This window comes from Adiantum capillus-veneris, chromosome 28 (genome assembly GCF_014529385.1).
Source record: "Adiantum capillus-veneris isolate H3 chromosome 28, ASM1452938v2, whole genome shotgun sequence".
NCBI lineage: Eukaryota > Viridiplantae > Streptophyta > Polypodiopsida > Polypodiales > Pteridaceae > Adiantum > Adiantum capillus-veneris.
The window spans coordinates 48,769,457-48,790,124 of NC_140958.1; the positions used below are offsets into that span (position 1 = coordinate 48,769,457).

The window sequence follows — 20,668 nt, forward strand, 5'->3', positions numbered from 1 at the left end:
GGAGGATGTCATCAGCCTTTCAAACCCATGAATCAAAGAAATTCATGAAAGATTACATATGTTGTCTTTCGATTACATAATTGGACATGTGTTCTTGAGTTTACAAAACCATGATTGGGGAAGTACGCTCAGAGGGTGGTCGGAACTTTACATATGCAGCTTTTAGAGACCAATGATCTTGCATCTGTTCGAGAACTTCCCCCAGTAGTTGCTCAAGTAGTTTCACAGTCAGGTGCATTATCCACTACTATCACTGTCACTACGTAGTACGAGTACTACTAGTGTTGTTGTGGCGGTCCCAGAACACACATTGATAGAGTACTTGAGAATCATTCGCAGTATTGTCGGCTGTACTTTCTCTCTATAAATCATATTCGCTGTAATCTTGATCTGTAATTCCAATCATGGCATATATTTCAGTTACACTTACTTCTCGTCCAGACTTCTGAATATGAATCTAAACTTTGTTTCCAGTACATAAGTCTGATTCTTATTTCAGTATCCAAATTCCAATCTAGTTTGTGATTCCTATCCAGTCAACTGTCTGAAATCTTCCTACACTAGTAGCTGAAATCTTCTAACACTGGAATTAGTTGTCTTAGGAGATCAGCTCCAATTCCATTTTGGCGATCACGGTGGCTCGAGCTGAAGCTCGTTGACTGAAAGACTCTTCTCCCAGTTGGAAGTTTTCAGCAAGGGCACCAAAATCCAGTCGTGGCCAGAAATCCACCATTCGTGTTGACCCCATTCCTGAGGAGTCAAGAAGAGAGTCTGACCCCAAGCAAGAGAACATGACTGACACTGAGGCTCAGGAGGAGCATAGTCAGGCTGATGAGGCGCAGGACTCACAATACTCCAGTTATTCTCGACGCCGACAGACAGAACGGGAAGCACGGAAAGCCAAGAGTTCCAAGAGTTCTCGGTCCCGGTAGAGAGATGAGGACACCAAGAGAAAAATTATGGAATCTATCCTCTTTAGCAAAATAAAGTGATGCCTCATTCAAACCTCTACAAATTCAGAATTCAAAAAGACACGTCTAAACCCTATCAGATGGGAAGGTGCTCGTGAAGATGAGCCTTGCATTACTGTTCTAAAAAGAAGAGCCTCTAGTTACTCCAATTCTGCGGCGACCTATCGCTGCTTCTTTCACTTGTTGCATTACATTGATCAGCTTCTGCACCACAATAAACTATATATTAGCAATGGTTTATACCCTGCAAACTTTAGTACAAGTTGACAATACAAGTTTAGGAATGCCATGAGTGCACTAGTTAAAAGAGCCATTAAATTCATCCATGAAACAATGAATTACACTTAATTACAAAATTATGAGGGAGCCAAACCGGTCAATAGTAGATACAATTGTCACTAGGACTTGCTCTACACAATAACCATTCATACAGAGCACAATGAAGCGCACTATTCTAATTAGGCAGCATGGGTACAAAGAAAAGTATTGCAAATTTGCATGCCTCATGGTCACTCATATTCAAGATTCTCATCAAGCTGATACTGTGGCTGTTCAAAGGACCATTCGTCTCCTCTTTGGTGGCTTGGCCCCTCTACCTCAAACGGATGTTCGATCAACTTCGGCAACAATAGAGGTGAGTAAGGAATGACACACAATCTGAGTTGCAACTTGCAGAGCAATCAACAATTGCCACTTGCTCGAGTCCACAAACAACAAGGTTTTACTTTTCAGTCTAATGATAAACCTTGTAATCTATCTATTTAATAATTGATGGAGGATGTCATCAGCCTTTCAAACCCATGAATCAAAGAAATTCATGAAAGATTACATATGTTGTCTTTCGATTACATAATTGGACATGTGTTCTTGAGTTTACAAAACCATGATTGGGGAAGTACGCTCAGAGGGTGGTCGGAACTTTACAGATGCAGCTTTTAGAGACCAATGATCTTGCATCTGTTCGAGAACTTCGCTCAAGTAGTTTCACAGTCAGGTGCATTATCCACTACTATCACTGTCACTACGTAGTACGAGTACTACTAGTGTTGCTGTTGTGGCGGTCCCAGAACACACATTGATAGATACTCGCTTGATTTCCCATGGTACAGAGGAGCAAACAACAATGGAATCTCCACATCCCACTTCAACTTCATCTCGGGTTTCGGGACAATCTGTAGCCTCGTTCTCCTAGCCATCCTCGTCCCACTATGCTTCGCCTTATGGCGGTTTTCCAAGCTATCCGCCACCCACTCCACCCGCCTCTCACATTGCCTCTCCTCCACCTGCTTCTCATGGGCCAGGCGCGCCATATCCGATGTACTCTCATCCTAGATATGCCACTATCCTCCACCATATGCGTGGCCCCTATGTCACAAGACGAGCACTATTCTAATTAGGCAGCATGGGTACAAAGAAAAGTATTGCATGCCTCATGGTCACTCATATTCAAGATTCTCATCAAGCTGATACTATGGCTGTTCAAAGGACCATTCGTCTCCTCTTAGGCGGCTTGGCCCCTTTACCTCAAACGGATGTACGATCAACTTCGGCAACAATAGAGGTGAGTAAGGAATGACACACAATCTGAGTTGCAACTTGCAGAGCAATCAACAATTGCCACTTGCTCAAGTCCTCAAGCAACAAGGTTTTACTTTTCAGTCTAATGATAAACCTTGTAATCTATCCATTTAATAATTGATGGAGGATATCATCAGCCTTTGAAACCCATGAATCAAAGAATTGATGGAGGATGTCATTAGCCTTTGAAACCCATGAATCAAATAATTGATGGAGGATGTCATCAGCCTTTGAAACCCATGAATCAAAGAAATTCATGAAAGATTACATATGTTGTCTTTCGATTACATAATTGGACATGTGTTCTTGTGTTTACAAAACCATGAGTAGGGAAGTACGCTCAGAGGGTGGTCGGAACTTTACATATGCAACTTTTAGAGACCAATGATCTTGCATCTGTTCAAGAACTTCCCCCAGTAGTCGCTCAAGTAGTTTCACAGTCAGCTGCATTATCCACTACTAACACTATCACTACGTAGTACGAGTACTAATAGTGTTGCTGTTGCGGCGGTCCCAGAACACACATTCATAGATACTCGCTTGGTTTCCCATGGTACAGAGAAGCACGCAACCATGGAATCTCCACATCCCACTTCAACTTCATCTCGAGTTTGGGGACAATCTGTAGCCTCGTCCTACCAGCCATCCTTGTCCCATTATGCTTCGCCTTATGGCGGTTTTCCAAGCTATCCGCCACCCACTCCACCTGCATCTCACATTGCCTCTCCTCCACCTGCTTCTCATGGGGCAGGCGCGCCATATCCGATGTACCCTCATCCCGGACATGCCACTATCCTCCACCATATGCGTGGTCCATATGTTACAAGACGGGCACCACGTGCCAATAGAAAAGAACAGACTGAACAGACTTTTAGCACTTCACTAACAATTGAACTGAGAGAGAGAGAGACGCCACGCGACACGCAGTGGCAGAATTCCATCCCAAAGAGTATTGGCCCCAAACTTGGCATCCCTTTCGGTATTTCTTTATATTGCATCAACTCAGTACAAGCCGGTACTCCAGACTCTGCACCTTCTCCAGGAAGCATGCCCGAGAATGAGCCCTAACCTCGTATTTATAGGCCCTTGGCATGAAAAGCAGTTACAAAGAAAAGCCTTCAAAACTCAAAAGCTTCTGGTCCAAAAGCAATGTCAAAAAGCTGCCAGCATAATTCACGAAAATCCATACAGCTGCCACATCATCAGCCAACGCAAAACGCTGAAATCCGTATAGCCTGCCATGTCATCATGCCAACACAATTTTTGAAAATCTCCCACATCATCAGTTTTTGCGTGTGGATCCTGCTTCATTTTAGTTTCTTTATGTCACTGGGGCCCCATAGAACGGGGTTCCCATAAATTGGTAGGACTTCTTCTGTTACTTGTTCTTCTTAAGGTTTAGGTGTCATGTGACACATCCAACCCTATGTGTCCGTGGACAAGCTACAACACGACAAGGGTTCAGTCAGTCCGATCAGTCTAGATTTAGAAGTGATCTGGCACTTTTTGTGAGTCTATTCGTAGATCGTGCATGCCCACTCACTTAGTGTAGATGCATATCCTCTGGTTGCACACAGCATGATCATCAGAATTCCCAACAGAATCCATCAGATTCCATCAGGGGAATTTTCCAGTGCATTTAGCGTATTTTACCTAATTTTGACATTTTTCACTTATTAATTTAAGTGACTTTCCAACAAAAGTAGGTAGGGCAATTTGGGTAAGAAAATATATAAGCAAACCAAAGTTAGCACTAAATGGCAGATGAGCCAGGAGAACAGCAAGCCTTTGGCGACAGGTCGTCCCCTCTCTCAGCAAGAACCACCAAGCAACAGTTGCCTTGGCGTTTTCCCCTTTCATCAGCCCTAGCGTTTTTGTGCATCATCACCAACCTTTGGGCCTAGCGTTTTTGGCAGATACCGCACAGCTTCATACCCTTGCATTCAGCGTTTTCATCATCGCTAGAAGGCTGCAGATCCCAGCGTTTTTCAGCAGCAGATCAGGCTGTGTTTTCAGCTTGAGTAGAATCAGATCTGGCAGCGTTTTTCAGCGCTATACACAGCAGGAACAGCAGCGTTTTTGGAAGGCAAAATCTGTGTTTTCAGCAGTACAAAACAGCCTCGAAATCAGCGTTTTCCATCGCAGCAGATTTCAGCCTTGAGCGTTTTTGGACAGCAGTTAGCATCGCTCAGTTTTCAGCCCTGTTGTCGTCATTGCCATCCCGGTTGTTGCCATCGACATAGCCTAGATCTGCATCAGTTTCATACATCATCATTGTACCCGTTTGTGCAATCAATCGTAGACCACTCTTGCCAACGAGAGTGGGGCCTTCGGAGGAGGGTTTTACGTCGTCTCTGGTGTCATATCTCTCTTCTCTCTCTCTCTCTCTCTCTCTCTCTCTCTCTCTCAGTCTCATACACTTGCACGCATAGTATCCACTCACTTTGTTCGTGATCATAGCACTCTCCATTAAGAAGGGAAGGCTCTCCCTTCCATAAGAACTAAAAGGAACCTTGAGCAAAATATGGAACACTCATCTTGAGAATTTACAACATTCATTCCGCTGCACCTAACATTGGTATCAGAGCTTTGGCAGTGTTCTGTATCACTCAAGGAAAGAACCACAAGAACCACATAATTTTTTTTGATTGTTGAGGTCGCACGAACCCAAGTTCGCTCGGGCGTGTCGATTCCTAATCGTGTTTTTAAAGAGTGACAGGAATCCCAGGAAAGAAGGGCTTGTCCAACCTCCCCTTGTGCCTCTTTTCACTCATTGAGAGCGGACCGTGCACTTAGCGGCCGGCCAATCGACGTGAGGTGGGAAAAAGCAACCTTGGTGTGAGCGCAAGGCCGCCAAGGGGTGCGTCCGCGGAAAAGAGCAGAACACGGGTGAAGAGAAGATCCTTCTCAAACACACATTGCAAGCGAAAGAATACAAGAACCTCAAGACCCGCAAGAACCCAAGTTCCTCGTGAACTTAAGAACCCAAGACCACAAGAACCCACGACTTCAGAATGGTCATCACTCGAAGCGGAATGGATACTTCGCTTAGGTGTGATGAGCATGAGCGAGGCGAAGAAGAATTTTCCCCACCATGAGGTTTTTCCGACCCTCCCCCTCCCCCATCTACAACAAGGATTGCACTAACTCCTATGGAGGCTTTCGACAAGAGGATGATGGACAGGAAGTTATAAAGCGAAGAAAGAATCGCAGCCATAGAGCGTAAGTACCAAGAAAGAATGGCAGTCATCGCCCGTGCGAGCGAGCAAGCCCGCTTGGAAGTCAAAGTAAGAAAAGCAGAAAGAAAGGCCGACTTGGAGCGTGAGCGTGAGCAAGCGCGCTTGGCGGCCGAACAGAGCGCTCGACACATGAAAGAGATGTTGCGACTCTTTTCTCAAGTGCAGGCGCACTTTGCACAGAATCAGGAAAAGGAGACTCTCTCAGTCTCTTCTCCAAAGCATGATACACAGGATTTGAATGACAATGATACGCATGATGATTTGGATGACACTGACAAGCATGATGATTTGCATGATCAAGATGTGATTTCTCACAAGCATGATGATTTGCATGATCAAGATGTGATTTCTCACAAGCATGATGATTTCCATGAAGATGATGTGATTGTTCACAAGGATGATGAGTTAGTTGATACTTTCTCTAGTGAAGCTAACCTCATTGCAAAAACGATCAATCACGAAGACCCGATCTTGGCTCTCGAGCCTAGGTCCAAAGAACCCCCTCAGGAAGAACCGATCTTCGCTCTCGAGCCTGAGCTTTGGTCCAAAAAACCCTCACAGGAAGTATTGTGTGTTTGCATGATTGATACGCACGCATTGTTCGAGTGTTTCATTCGTGATCGTTTCCTGTATTTTAGTCGTCTTTATGTGATCCCTTCTCTAGGTGTACGTTGAGCACATTTCACTCATGAATGAGCACGAATGTATGCGGATTTTTCAGGAAAAGCTGAAAAGTATGCATTCAAGGAAGTCACATTCCATGTCTCTTCCTTGGCATGACACATATGTAGAAAGAGCACAAGAAAGTATGAGCACCAAGCATGGGCATTTCCATTGTGAATTGCCACAGTTGATTGCTCTAGATCATAAGAGAGAGATTCGATCTCATTGTTTCTGTGTATGTGGTGAACGGTTTAGCACTCCGTCTATTTGTTCATCTACATTGCATGCATAGTCTATTAGGACGACAGGATTTTTTCCACTCACTTTACATGCAATAGGTATGTTCATGGTTTTGTGTTGGAAATGGTTTCAGGAATTTTCAGCCATGGAGATTCTTGAAGAAGGAAGAAGCACGATTCTAGCCGAAGTTGAAGCATTGAAGATGACTTTGTGTCGCTTTCGGCGCGGCCCAAAGAAGCGGGCATTGCAAACCTTTATGAAGTTCAAGTACCGCACGATCCACACATCAGAGTGGGCCAGCGAAGAGTCCCTTCCAGGATGCCGGATGCTATTGGCAATCTCCCTCGACGCCATACAGTTCGGTACCAGTACCTCACTTTGAAAAGGAGGGGATGTCACGTGACACATCCAACCCTATGTGTCCGTGGACAAGCTACAACACGACAAGGGTTCAGGCAGTCCAGTCAGTCTAGATTTAGAAGTGATCTGACACTTTTTGTGAGTCTATTCGTAGATCGTGCATGCCCAGTCACTTAGTGTAGATGCATATCCTTTGGTTGTACACAGCATGATCATCAGAATTCCCACCAGAATCCATCAGGGAAATTTTCCAGTGCATTTAGTCTATTTTACCTAATTTTGACATTTTTCACTTATTAATTTAAGTGACTTTCCAACAAAAGTAGGTAGGGCAATTTGGGTAAGAAAATATATAAGCAAACCAAAGTTAGCACTAAATGGAGATGAGCCAGGAGAACAACAGGCCTTTGGCGACAGGTCCTCCCCTCTCTCAGCAAGAACCACCAAGCAACAGTTGCCTTGGCGTTTTCCCCTTTCATCAGCCCTAGCGTTTTTGTGCATCATCGCCAACCTTTGGGCCTGGAGTTTTTGGCAGATACCGCGCAGCTTCATACCCTTGCATTCAGCGTTTTCATCATCGCTAGAAGGCTGCAGATCCCAGCGTTTTTCAGCAGCAGATCAGGCTGTGTTTTCAGCTTGAGTCGCATCAGATCTGGCAGCGTTTTTCAGCACTATACACAGCAGGAACAGCAGCGTTTTTGGAAGGCAAAATCTGTGTTTTCAGCAGTACAAAACAGCCTCGAAATCAGCGTTTTCCATCGCAGCAAATTTCAGCCTTGAGCGTTTTTGGACAGCAGTTAGCATTGCTCAGTTTTCAGCCCTATTGTCGTCATCGCCATCCCGGTTGTCGTCGTCGACATAGCCTATATCTGCATCAGTTTCATACATCATCATTGTACCCGTTTGTGCAATCAAACGTAGACCACTCTCGCCAACGAGAGTGGGGCCTTCGAAGGAGGGTTTTACAACGTCTGTGGTGTCGTATCTCTCTTCTCCCTATCTCTCAGTCTCATACACTTGCACACACAGTATCCACTCACTTTGTTCATGATCATAGCACTCTCCATTAAGAACGGAAGGCTCTCCCTTCCATAAGAACTAAAAGGAACCTTGAGCAAAATATGGAACACTCATCTTGAGAATTTACAACATTCATTCCGTTGCACCTAACGTTAGGCCCCTTGGCCGACATCTGCAAGTTGGCTCCATTCTTCAGGGCTTTGACACGTCAGCAGTTTGTTACATCTCCCCTTCTTGAGAGAAAGTAATCGTCCGCCGATTACAGCATATCTGCAAAACAACTCAAGTTAGCTCAAAATTTCCAAGGGACGTTCAAAGGGACAATCAGTTTGCTCTTTTTGTTAAGGAGTTAGCTTCTCCTTTCTGCTCTTTTGATCAAGGAGTTAGCTTCTTCCCTCATCCAAATCGGAACTCTTGATATTCCGGTGTAGTAAAATTAGCCATCACACCCAGACCGTACTGACTTCCACGGGTGTCTTGATGCACTAAAATTACATACCCAGGCAATCTCATCCAATAAGGAATATTCAGTGCTTGGCACATCACAAAGCAGCACAAATGCTCACATATGCATGTAACAAGACATAGAAACATAAAGCCATTGATGACCACTCCCCCCGCCCATCCAGGTCCGGGCCATGAGCTGTTCAACGACTCCCTCATCACTCCTGTCACAAGGCGAGCACCACGTGCCAATAGAAAAGAACAGACTGAACAACTATAAGCACTTCAAATATCAACTGAACTAAAAGAGAGAGAGAGACAACACGCGACACGGCGTGGCGGAATTCCACCCCATAGTGTATTGGCCCCAAACCTTGGCGCCCCTTTCGGTATTTCTTTATATTGCATCAACACAGTACAAGCCGATACTCCAAACTCTGCACCTTCTTCAGGAAGCATGCCACAGAATGAGCCCTAGCCTCATATTTAAAGGCCCTTGGCCTAAAAAGCAGTTATAGTGAAAAGCCTTCAAAACTCAAAAGCTTCTGGTCCAAAAGCAAAGCCAAAAAGTTGCCAACGTAAATCACGAAAATCCGTACAGCCTGCCACGTGATCATGCCAGTGCAATTTTTTGAAATCTACCACGTCATCAATTTTGGCGTGTGTTTGGATCCTGCTTATTTCAAATCCTTTATGTCACTTGGAGCCCCATCGAACGGGGTGCCCATAAGTAGGGAGGACTTCTTCTGTTACTTGTTCTTCTTAGGGTTTAAGCCCCTTGGCCGACATCTGCAAGTTGGCTCCATTCTTTAAGCTTTGACACGTCAGCAATTTGTTACATCTCCCCTTCTTGAAAGAGAGTAATCGTCCGCGATTACAGCATATCTGCAAAACAACTCAAGTTAGCTCAAAAATTTCCAAGGGTCATTCTGAGGGACAATCAATTTGCTCTTTTTATGAAGGAGTTAGCTTCTCCTTTCTGCTCTTTTGATCAAGGAGTTAGCATCTCCTTTCGTCCAGATCGGAACTCTTGATATTCCAGCATAGTAAAATTAGCCATCACACCCAGACCATACTGATCTTCCACGGGTGTCTTGATGCACTAAAATTACATACCCAGGCAATCTCATCCAATTAGGAATATTCGATAGTTGGCACATCACAATGCAACACAAATGCTCACATATGCATGTTACAAGACATAGCAACATAAAGCCACCGATGAACTCTCCCGCCGCAAATAACCATCCAAGTCCGGGCCATGAGCTGTTCAATGACTCCCTCATCACTCCTCCCGCAAATAACCTAAAAAGGTCCGGGCCATGAGATATAGAGGCTTTTACAACCAAACGTCCCCCAAACCGCAGCCTGCATCGTTTGGAGGTGCTGAGAGTAACCACTGCTCAGACTTCTTAATACTCCTCCCGCATAACCATCCAGGTCCATGAGTAACAACAACAATACTCCCCCCGTAAATAACCACAAGGGTCCGGGCTATGAGTAAAAACAACACTTTTCAATCATTCAATACTCCCCCCGCAAATAACCACAAGGGTCCGAGCCATGAGTAAAAACAACACTTTTCAATCATTCAATACTCCCCCCGCAAATAACCACTAGGGTCCGGGCCATGAGTATGAAAAAGCATTCTCAAACATCATTTCTCACTTCTCCACCCGGGAGTAAAATCACCAATCATTGAAACCAGTATCAAACCAGAGTCAAACAATTCAAATCGGCACCAAAACGAGTTCAAAACAGATACCATCCATTTCAAACAAATTCCAAACAAGATCAAACAGAACTCAAACTTAAAAAGCAATCTAGATATCACTCGAGCTCAAAAAGTCGACTGACTTTCCATCCTGAAACCTGCACCAAAAATTAGGGTTAGGTTTCTTCCGTAAGGTCGTAGCCGAGCACAGCATGGTTATCAGCTCTTGGACAAACAGTGTTTCTTTGGCGGCGATGGTAGTCCCAAGATAGCAATCACACTGGATCTCCTGCTTGTGAAGAGACATCTATTGGGAGATATCAAGAAATTCCAAGTTATAATCAACTAGAGTTTCAATGGCAAGCATTTCAGGATACCCCACTCTGCCAGAAGTTGCACTCCGAAAGAAGATGTCAGAAACCATATAGCTTCGGGCAAAAATTTTCTTGAAAGCTTGCCAAGTACTTGGAGTATGCTACTTGGTAGCTATCAACATCTGCATGGCACTGCCTCTAAGAAAAACAGTGACTCGAAACAAACCTTGGATCCTTCTTTTGCAAGTGATCTTAATGGCTTATGCCTTGTAAGACATGAGCGGTGAAGACGGGAGCGCGCCCGATACGCGATGAAGTAAGGGTGGGAGTGGCTAATAAGCCCGGGTTGGAGGGCGAAGATACCTCAAGTTAAAACCCAATAGCTCTGTCTGCTCTTTTGTAGGACCGGTATGCTTTCAGAAAAGCATGCCCAATGCTCTGATACTACTGTCACAAGGCGGGCACCACGTGCCAATAGAAAAGAACAGACTGAACAACTCTAAGCACTTTAAATATCAAGTGAACTGAAAGAGAGAGAGACAACACGCGACACGGAGTGGCGGAATTCCACCCCAGAGAGTATTGGCCCCAAACCTTGGCGCCCCTTTCGATATTTCTTTATATTGCATCAACACAGTACAAGCCGGTACTCCACACTCTGCACCTTCTCCAGGAGGCATGCCAAAGAATGAGCCCTAGCCTCATATTTAAAGGCCCTTGGCCTGAAAAGCAATTATAGTGAAAAGCCTTCAAAACTCAAAAGCTTCTGGTCCAAAAGCAAAGCCAAAAAGCTGCCAACGTAAATCACGGAAATCCGTACAACCTGCCACGTCATCAGCCATCGCAAAACGCGAAAATCCGTACAGTCTGCCACATCATCAGTTTTGGCATGTGTCCGGATTCTGCTTTATTTCAATCCTTTATGTCACTTGGGGCCCCATCGGACGGGGTCTCCATAAGTTGGGAGGACTTCTTTTGTTACTTGTTCTTCTTAGGGTTCAGGCCCCTTGGCCGACATCTGCCACGTCAGTAGTTTGTTACAACTCCTCCCGCAAATAACCTAAAAAGGTCCGGGCCATGAGATATAGAGGCCTTTTACAACCAAACGCTCCCCAGACTGCAGCCTGCGTCGTTTGGAGGTGCTGAGAGTAACCATTGCTCAGACTTCTTAATACTCCCCCCGTAAATAACCATGCAGGTCCGGGCCATGAGTAAAAACAACACTTTTCAATCATTCAATACTCGCTCCACAAATAACCACAAGGATCCGGGCCATGAGTATGAACAAGCATTCCCAAACATCATTTCTCACCCTCCACCCGAGAGTAAAATCACCAATCAATGAAACCAATATTAAAACCAGAGTCAAACATTTCAAATCGGCACCAAAACAGGTTCAAAACAAATACCATCCATTTCAAACCGTAAGGTGCAACGGAAGTGAATGTTGAACTTTGCTCAAGATGAGTGCTCCGAACTGTGCTCAATGTTCCTTTTACTTACGAAAGGGAGAGCCTTCCATTCCTTAAGTGAGAGAGTGCAATGGACACAAACAAAGTGATGAACACTGTGAATGAAGGTGCTGAGACTGAGAGATAGAGAGAGAAGAGAATACGACACCAGAATGTTGTCAAACCCACTCTATATGGTGAGAGCGGTCTACTTATGATTACACAAATCTCTACAATGCTTGGACTTGCAGACGATGTCGACAACGATGAGACGGGCTGAAATCTGAAGATGCTAAGGGCTGAAATCTGCAAATCTTTATCTGCTGAATTTTGACTCTATGTCGGTGATGATGTCGATGGCGACGATGCAACGACGACGCGCTGAAAACGCAGATGCTGAAATCTGCGTTTTCCGGGCTGAATCTGTAAACGTTGCAGAATCTGACCGTGCGACGAGGATTTGCTGCGAGAAGGTGAGATCTGCGAGGTTCAGGGTTCTATTGTGGAGTCTGACTGCTGACAACTGAAAACGCTAATGCTTGTGGGGGTTCTGTCGCGAAGATCTGCAAAAACGCTGAAGTGCCTTGCAGATGCAAAAACGCTAGGCCTGATCTTTGTCCTTGCGGTGGAAATCTGCTAACGCTGGGGAATCTGCTGCTTCTTGCTGTCGCCAAGCTGTGTCAAAGCAAAAACGTTGGCTGATCTGGTTGAAAAACGCTAGCCTTCTGCTGGGATGCAAAAATGCTAGGGCATCTCAGGGTTCTGCTGAGAAGTTGCCTATTGAGCGAGTGCTCCTGCTGCCTCTTCTGCTAGAAAGTGCTAGCTATGGTTTGCTTACATATTATCTTAGCAAAATTGCCCTTCCTAGTTCCCAACAAAGGTCACTTAATAAATAAGTGAAAAATGTCAAAAATAGGAAAAATAGATTTAATGCACTGGAAAATTCCCCTGATGGATTCTGATGGTTATGCTGATGATCATGTTGTGTGCAACCGGAGGATATGCATCTAATCTAAGTGTCTCACTGTCTGGACATGCACGGTCTACGAACAGACTCACAAAGTGCCAAATCACTTCCTATTCTAGACTGACTTGATTGAACTCAACCCTTGTCATGATGTAGCTTGTCCACAAACACATAGGGTTGGATGTGTCATACGACACAAACAAATTTCAAACAGGATCACCAAACAAGTTCTCAAACAAATTTCAAACTTAAAAAGCAATCTCGACATTGATCAAGCTCGAAAAGTCGACTGACTTTCCATCCTGAAACCTGCACCAAAAATTAGGGTTAGGTTCATTCTATAAGGTCGTAGCCGAGCACAACATGGTCCCTCAGCTCTTGGACAAACGGTGTTTTTGTTGGCGACGATGGTAGTCCCAAGATACTAATCGCACTGGATCTCCAAGGTCACTTGCTCGTGAAGAGATGTCGAGAAATTTCAAGTTATAATCTGCTAGGGTTTCCATGGCAAGCATTTCAGGATACCCCACTCTGCCAGAAGTTGCACTTCGAAGGAAGATGTCAGAAACCATATAACTTCGGGCAAAATTTTTCTTGAAAGCTTGCCAAGTCCTTGGAAGTGTGCGGCTTGGTAGCTATAGATATCAACATCTACATGGCACTGCTTTTGAGAAAAACAGTGACTTGAAACAAATCTAGATCCTTCTCTTGCAATTGATCTTTATGGCTTATGCCCTGTAAGACATGAGCGGTGAAGACAAGAACGCGCCCGATGCTTGATGAAGTAAGGGTGGGAATGACTAATAAGTCTGGGGTCGGAGCACGAAGCTAAGATTTCCAATGAACTTTGCAAGTGCCATCTTGCTCTGTCTGCTCTTTGGTGAGACCAGTATGCTTTTAGAAAAGCACACGCCTAATGCTCTGATACCACTGTCACAAGACGGGCACCACGTGCCAATAGAAAAGAACAGACTGAACAGACTTTTAGCGCTTCATTTACAATTGAACTGAGAGAGAGAGAGAGAGAGAGAGAGAGAGAGACGACACGCGACACGGATTGGCAGAATTCCACCCCAGAGAGTATTGGCCCCAAAATTGGCGCCCCTTTCGGTGTTTCTTTATATTGCATCAACTAAGTACAAGCCGGTACTCCAGACTCTACACCTTCTCTAGGAAGCATGCCCGAGAATAAGCCCTAACCTCATATTTAAAGGCCCTTGGCTTGAAAAGCAGTTATAATGAAAAGCCTTCAAAACCCAAAAGCTTCTAATCCAAAAGCAATGCTAAAAAGCTGCTAGCGTAATTTACGGAAATCCGTACAGCTGCCACGTCATCAGCCAACGCAAAACGCGAAAATCCATACAGCCTGCCATGTCATCATGCAAGCGCAATTTTTGGAAATCTGCCACGCCATCAGTTTTTGCATGTGGATCTTGCTTTATTTTAGTTTCTTTATGTAATTGGGGCCGAATAGAACGGGGTTCCCCTAAGTTGATAGGACTTCTTCTTTTGTTACTTGTTCTTCTTAGGGTTTAGGCCCCTCGACCGACATCTGTAGGTTGGCTCAATTCTTCAAGGCTTTGACACGTCTGCAGGTTGTTACATCCTATCCTCGTACCCGTCATACTATTCACCCGCCATCATCGGAGCATCGGTATTTCAACTAGTTCGACACTACTTCACCATTCTCCATTGTACATATCACCAAATTTGTTGCAGTCAATACATAGGTATACACCACTCTCCAAGACAGTGAGTGGTCTTGTGACGGGAACCTGTAGCAGGACAGTCACTTGCACGGGACAGGCAGTTGCAGTTGGTGCGCTCTCGCCTGGGTAGTGACACATGCAGTCTAGAGGACACCATGGCCAATTCACCACCACCACAATTCTGGACTCAAAGTTTGGAACATACAACAAGCATACGCATATGCATATGGGTATGGAAGCATGTTTTAAGTATGATTCAAAGGGGCTTCCTGAAACATACGTTGTATGCATCCTAGACGTCTTATAAGTCTTTCAGTCTAGAGTCTTGAGCTCAATCTAGCACTTGCACATATGGACTCTCCCTACACAGTTGGAGCCTCAACACCTCATTGTACCTATAAGTCTTAGAGTCTGTACTAGTTTCATGAGTTAGTCAGGTTCCATTGGGTTTGGTGTCTTCTATTGTGTCATTTGAGTTTGCTTTGTTCCATTGCTCTATAGTGTTTATTCTGTTTGAAGTGAGATTTCTTGCACATTGCACTAAGAAGCACCCACAATAGAGAGCATGACATACTTTTCCTGCTACATTGTCTCGCTTTCTCTCTCGCATCGTCGACTTGACAAAAGACAGTCCCTTCCCCCAAAATTTTTCTGTGCAGGACCTTTAAGTCTCTAGCTAAAATGCACCTAAAAGAGAAAAAACAGCTAAATTTTTTTTGCCACGAGTGGGAAAACAATCCTTGGGTGTTAGAGAGAGTAAACTATAAAATTCAGATTTAGAACGAAAAATCAGTACAGTGCGTAGCTAGAAAGTTACTTAAAGATTGGCATGGACCACCTTTCAAGGGAAAGAGATTCTGTGACTAGCCAAAACTACGCAGTGATCAATTGTGACTCTGAGTCCACTCTACACGCAAAAACCCAACCCTAAAACCCGCCAAACCCAATATCCAGTCGTTTGGTCTTTATATTAGTATGTAACCCTAGCCAAAAGCTGAGACCTTCTATCACGTTGTTCTTATCACGCTTGTCGTTGGGTCTAGTATCCTAAACCCTTGGTGTCTTGTTGTCGAGATAGCCATCTTGTTTGTCAGTTGGTCCTATTTATGTCTACCCTTGGTTGTATGGAGCATTTATTGTTGAGATGTGTTGGCCGATCACGTTATGTCCACCTATCATTGTTCAAGGAGACAGACTATTATTGTAGAACCCACTAATAATAAGTGACGAATGTAGCTGCCCCAGGACAGCGTAAGGAAGCAGTTATTGGGTAAGCCTCCCTTTAGTGTGTGTCCCTCTTATGCAGCATGTCATCATACAAGATGTAAAAGGAATCCTGTGTTTGAGATAAAGTCACTCCAAATAAAAGGCAAAGCTCACACACTGCTGTTTTCATCAAGAGTGGCTCTTTAATTAGACCTAGCCTTTAATTAGACCTTTCTTACAAGGCATATTTGAGAGAGACGATTTGGGTTGTAGTGAGTGCATGCAAGTTTTTATCTGTCTATTCCCCACACTTCTCTAATCTAGCTATGGAAATCTCTTACTTCGATCCCAATAGCTGTAAGGTGCAGCGGAATGATTGTTGCGCTTTGCTCAAGATGCGTGCTCTGAACTATACTCACGGTTCCTTTTAGTTCTTATGAAGGGAGAGCCTTCCGTTCTTAATGGAAAGTGCTATGATCACAAACAAAGTGAATGGACACTGTGCGCGCGAGTGTATGAGACTGAGAGATAGATAAAGAAAAGAGATACGACACCAGAGACGTAAAACCCTGTGTTATCATTCATTGCATTGACAGAGGAAGTGGATTCTGTGGATTCTTTAGATTCATTCGATTCAAGCTTAGGAAATGTCTTTTTATATGACCCTTAATGTGACAATGAAAACAACGACCTTCCTCAGAATAAGTGCTTTGCTCTTCCGACGTGAAGTATCCTCCTACAATTTCTTGTGCTACCTTTTCATCTAGAGTAAGCTTAGGTTTAGCAATTGTGTTAGCCTTACCCTTAGATTCATTGGAAGAATTCTTTTCTGAGAGACTGTTGAAAGATTGGTTAGAAGAGTTACCATTCTTACCGTTCTGAGGGTTCTGAGAAGTCTGTGAGGTACTTGTGGAAGTCTTGTTCTCTTTAGGCTTTCCCTTGTTGTGCTTCATTTCCTGTGCGAGAGCAATCGCTACCACCTTGTTGAGATCGATTGGATCGAGTACCTCGACATCGTACTTGATATACTCGTCCAATCCAAAAAGGAATGCCTCTTTGTGTTCATCATCCGACTTGCGTAATTGGGTACCTAACTGCAAAACATGATTAGAAAAGACATAACCGGCATACCATTTTGCTTGAGAACGCACCAATCGTCCTTCAATCATGCAAGGTACTGAGGTGGCATAAACCACGCCTTGAGCTTGTCTTGAAAATCAGCCCAATTGAAGGAAAGGGACATGAATCCGTCGGCTTCATCTAGGTGTGCGGCTAGCTGTGCCTCTTGCCATGCGTGGTACCAATTGATGGCATCACCGGCAAGGTACATAGCTGCCGTCAAAACTTTGCTATTTCCTGTCTTATTAGTTGTCGCAAAATAAGCATTAAATTGATGCAACCAAGAATGAATAACCGTAGCATCCATCTAACCGTCCTACTTACTGAAAGTCAACTTCTCTGTGACTAGATAGTTGGAATCCGCGTCGTGGCTTGCGCCACTTGATGAACTCACACGATCTTTGGGTGGTTCGCTCTTCGAGGCTAGCACTTCTCGAATCAAGTCTTGAGTGCGTAGTTCTCGTTGAGCCTCACGCTCAATCTCCAAGGCCGCTCTTTGAGCTGCATGCTCAGCCTCAAGGACCGCGTTTCGTGCTGCCTCTTCCGCCTTTCTTTGTTGTTTTCGTTCTTTGAGTTTGTCACACTCGCGTTCTAAAGCAAGGCGATTTGCTTCTTGCTCGCGGTCCTTAGCAAGGCGATTTACTTCTTGCTCGCGGTCCCTTGCAAAGCGATTTGCTTCTTGTCTATCCATCATGGCCATCATCTGCTTGACCATTTCCTCCATAGGGTTTGGTACTTGGTGGCGTAGATGGCAAAGGGGGAGGGTTGAAAAAATCTCCTGGTGGGGAAAAGTCTTCGTCGCCTCTCTCATGCTCATCACCTATATGCGAAGTATCCATTCCGCTTCGGGTGACGACCATGCACTATGATCTTTGGTTCTTAAGTTCACGAGGAACTTGGGTTCTTGAGGGTCTTGGGTTCTTGAGGTTTTCTTTCGCTTGCAAATCGCGTTTGAGAAGGATCTTCTCTTCACCCGAGTTCTACTCTTTTCCGCGGGCACACCCCATGGCGGCCTTGCGCTCACACCAAGGTTCCTTTTTCCCACCTCACGTCGATTGGCCAGCCGCTAAGTGCACAGTCCGCTCTCAATGAGTGAAAAGAGACACAAGGGATGGCTAGATAAGCCCTTCTTTCTTGGGATTCCTGTCACTCTTCAACAAAACACGATTAGGAATCGACACGTCCAAGCGAACTTGGGTTCGTACGACCTCAACAAGCAAAAAAAATTCTTGTGGTTTTTGTGGTTCTTTCCTTGAGTGATACAGAACACTACCAAAGCTCTGATACAATGTAAGGTGCAGCGGAATGATTGTTGTGCTTTGCTCAAGATGAGTGCTCTAAACTGTGCTCACGGTTCCTTTTAGTTCTTATGGAAGGGAGAGCCTTCCGTTCTTCATGGAAAGTGCTACAATCACAAACAAAGTGAATGGACACTGTGCGTGCGAGTGTATGAGACTGAGAGATAGATAGTGAAGAGAGATACGACACCAGAGACGTTGTAAAACCCTCCTCCGAAGGCCCCACTCTCGTCAGCGAGAGTGGTCTACTTATTGATTGCACAAAGTGGTACAATGACGATGCATGGAAAATGATGCAACTTGGGACTATGTCGGTGACGCCGACGGTGATGACAACGACGACTTTAGGACTGAAATCTGCGGTCTTCTATCTGTTGAATTTCGGAGCTGTTTCGGTGGTTGAAAATGACTGTTTGGCTGCGTTTTTCGAGGCTGAAAATGGGGGTCTTCTGCAAGGTCTAGGGCAAAATCTGCTGCTCTACATGCATGCTGAAAACGTTGTACCAACTGCTGCAAATGAGACTAAGATTGGAAACGCTGGCAGATCTGGGACTGTGGCGACACATGCAATGCTGAAAACCAAAAACGCTAGGAGTCTAGGCTGCTGTCAAGGCTGAAACTCACAAACGCTCGCAAATCTGGGACTGTGGCGATCATGGGATGTCTGGAAACGCCAGGGGCTTGAGGTGATGATGATGCTACAAAAACGCCAGGGCTGAGAGGGAAAACCCAAAACGCTAGGGCTAGGGGTTGATGGCAATCAAGCAAGGCTGAAAACACTGGGGGTACTGATGGAGGTTCTTGCTGAGAAGATGCCTATTGAGCAGGAAGCTCCTACTGCCTCTTCTGCCAGAAAGTGCTGACTTGGGTTTGCTTATATATTAACTTAGCAAAATTGCCCTACCTACTTTTGTTGGAAAATCACTTAAAAATAATAAGTAAAAAATGTCCAAAATAGAGAAAATAGGCTAAAAGCACTGAAAAATTCCCCTAACTAATTCTAATGGATTCTGATGGGAATTCCAATGATCATGCTGTGTGCAACCAGAGGATATGCATCTACACCAAGTGACTGGGCATGCATGATCTACGAATAGACTCACAAAAGTGCCAGATCACTTCTAATCTAGACTGACTGGACTGACTGAACCCTGATCATGTTGTAGCTTGTCCACGGACACATAGGGTTGGATGTGTCACGTGACAATTGCCCACCAGTTTATCAACTCCCCAAAGTGCTGCAAGGACAATGCATAAATTCCAAGACACCACAACTTACCTTGCCAAAACCTTAAAAACCCTGGCTCTTGTAAATAATAAGCAGAATATAATATGCGAGCATAAACAAACATGACATTCCCTTTACATGATCAGAATTTGAGTAGGGTGATGATAATCATACCTCATCTTTTGCAGCCAGTTCCAATCTCAGCTGGCTATTCAGAGTACGTTCTCGGAACAAACGATGCCCTATGACAGCAATGCCCACAACTGCAACCACCAAAGCAATAGACAACACGGCATTGTACTTGTGTGATTGAGGTTGGCTGAGAGTGACTTGGCGCTTCCACCAAGAAACCTTGACTGTCGTCTTTGAAGACTCACCTGCGCAATCAAATCATGCCCCAAAAACTTGAGTCTCCAAGCATGGAGGTGATGCATGCTGCGTAAAAGAACGAACAAGCACAGCCCAACACATAGCAGAAATTTTATCAAGCAACTGTGAGACATCTTACATACAGCTGAAGGTACAAAGTGCTGGATCATACCAGGAGAAACGCATATGTTGGGGTCTTTGTCTATGTAAACAAGATTTTCATGGTAGAGGCCAGTCAAAGGTTCCATATCTTTCGACTTCCCCTCGTTCTGCTGTGAAAGCTCTTCATCCTCTGTAGGCTGTGGGGTCTCCTGTGGAGGAGAACTAGAACCTTCTTCTGGCTTGTTCGGGGCAAACCCAAGAGTAGAGGCGGTCATGGAAAGCATCTCCCACTCAGCTTGAGCAGGGATGTCGGAACTCTCTTCCGCCATTGTTAAAGCACGCACAGAGAAAGATTTAAACGCGCACACAGCAACAAACTATATAGGCCTAATTAACATTACGGGCTCGCGGAGTGGATCAATTGGTTTCACACGATGTTCGGAGCCTGAGCACTATTTGACACGAGTCCTCTAAAGAAGCCGAGGTGATGGAAGCAAGGAGGGGGAGTCGGGCGTGCTTTCGGGGGCGATCTCCGCAAACAAAAGTAAACAAGGACTCACGTGGGGCCCTCGAGCGGGTACACTGGCAAAAAAGAAGGCTTGCGTGGCGAGGATCTCCAGGCTGGCAAGGGGTCATACGTTTCATGAGGAGGAGGAGGAGGAGGAGGAGTGGGTTG

General features: G+C 44.8%; 1 protein-coding gene across 1 annotated transcript; it reads right to left on the bottom strand.

The window, feature by feature from the left end:
• Positions 1-957: 957 nt before the first annotated feature.
• On the bottom strand, positions 958-20,413 carry LOC147420412 (uncharacterized). Its single transcript, XM_086505006.1, has 3 exons — positions 20,063-20,413; positions 19,696-19,898; positions 958-1,175 (listed from the first exon to the last, which is right to left on the bottom strand). Exons 1-3 carry the CDS (start codon positions 20,319-20,321, stop codon positions 1,092-1,094), a joined length of 546 nt encoding a protein of 181 aa, XP_086361132.1. The 5' UTR covers positions 20,322-20,413; the 3' UTR covers positions 958-1,091.
• Between the last annotated feature and the right edge of the window lie 255 nt (positions 20,414-20,668).

What these genes read in the sequence shown, in the direction of transcription:
- LOC147420412 (XM_086505006.1), bottom strand. Translation starts at nt 20,321, where the DNA reads ATGGCGGAAGAGAGTTCCGACATCCCTGCTCAAGCTGAGTGGGAGATG. An exon ending in CAACATATGCGTTTCTCCTG is followed by an intron (nt 19,899 to 20,062) that starts GTATGATCCAGC and finishes TTGATTGCGCAG; the next exon opens with GTGAGTCTTCAAAGACGACA. An exon ending in AACTGGCTGCAAAAGATGAG is followed by an intron (nt 1,176 to 19,695) that starts GTATGATTATCA and finishes ATTGTGGTGCAG; the next exon opens with AAGCTGATCAATGTAATGCA.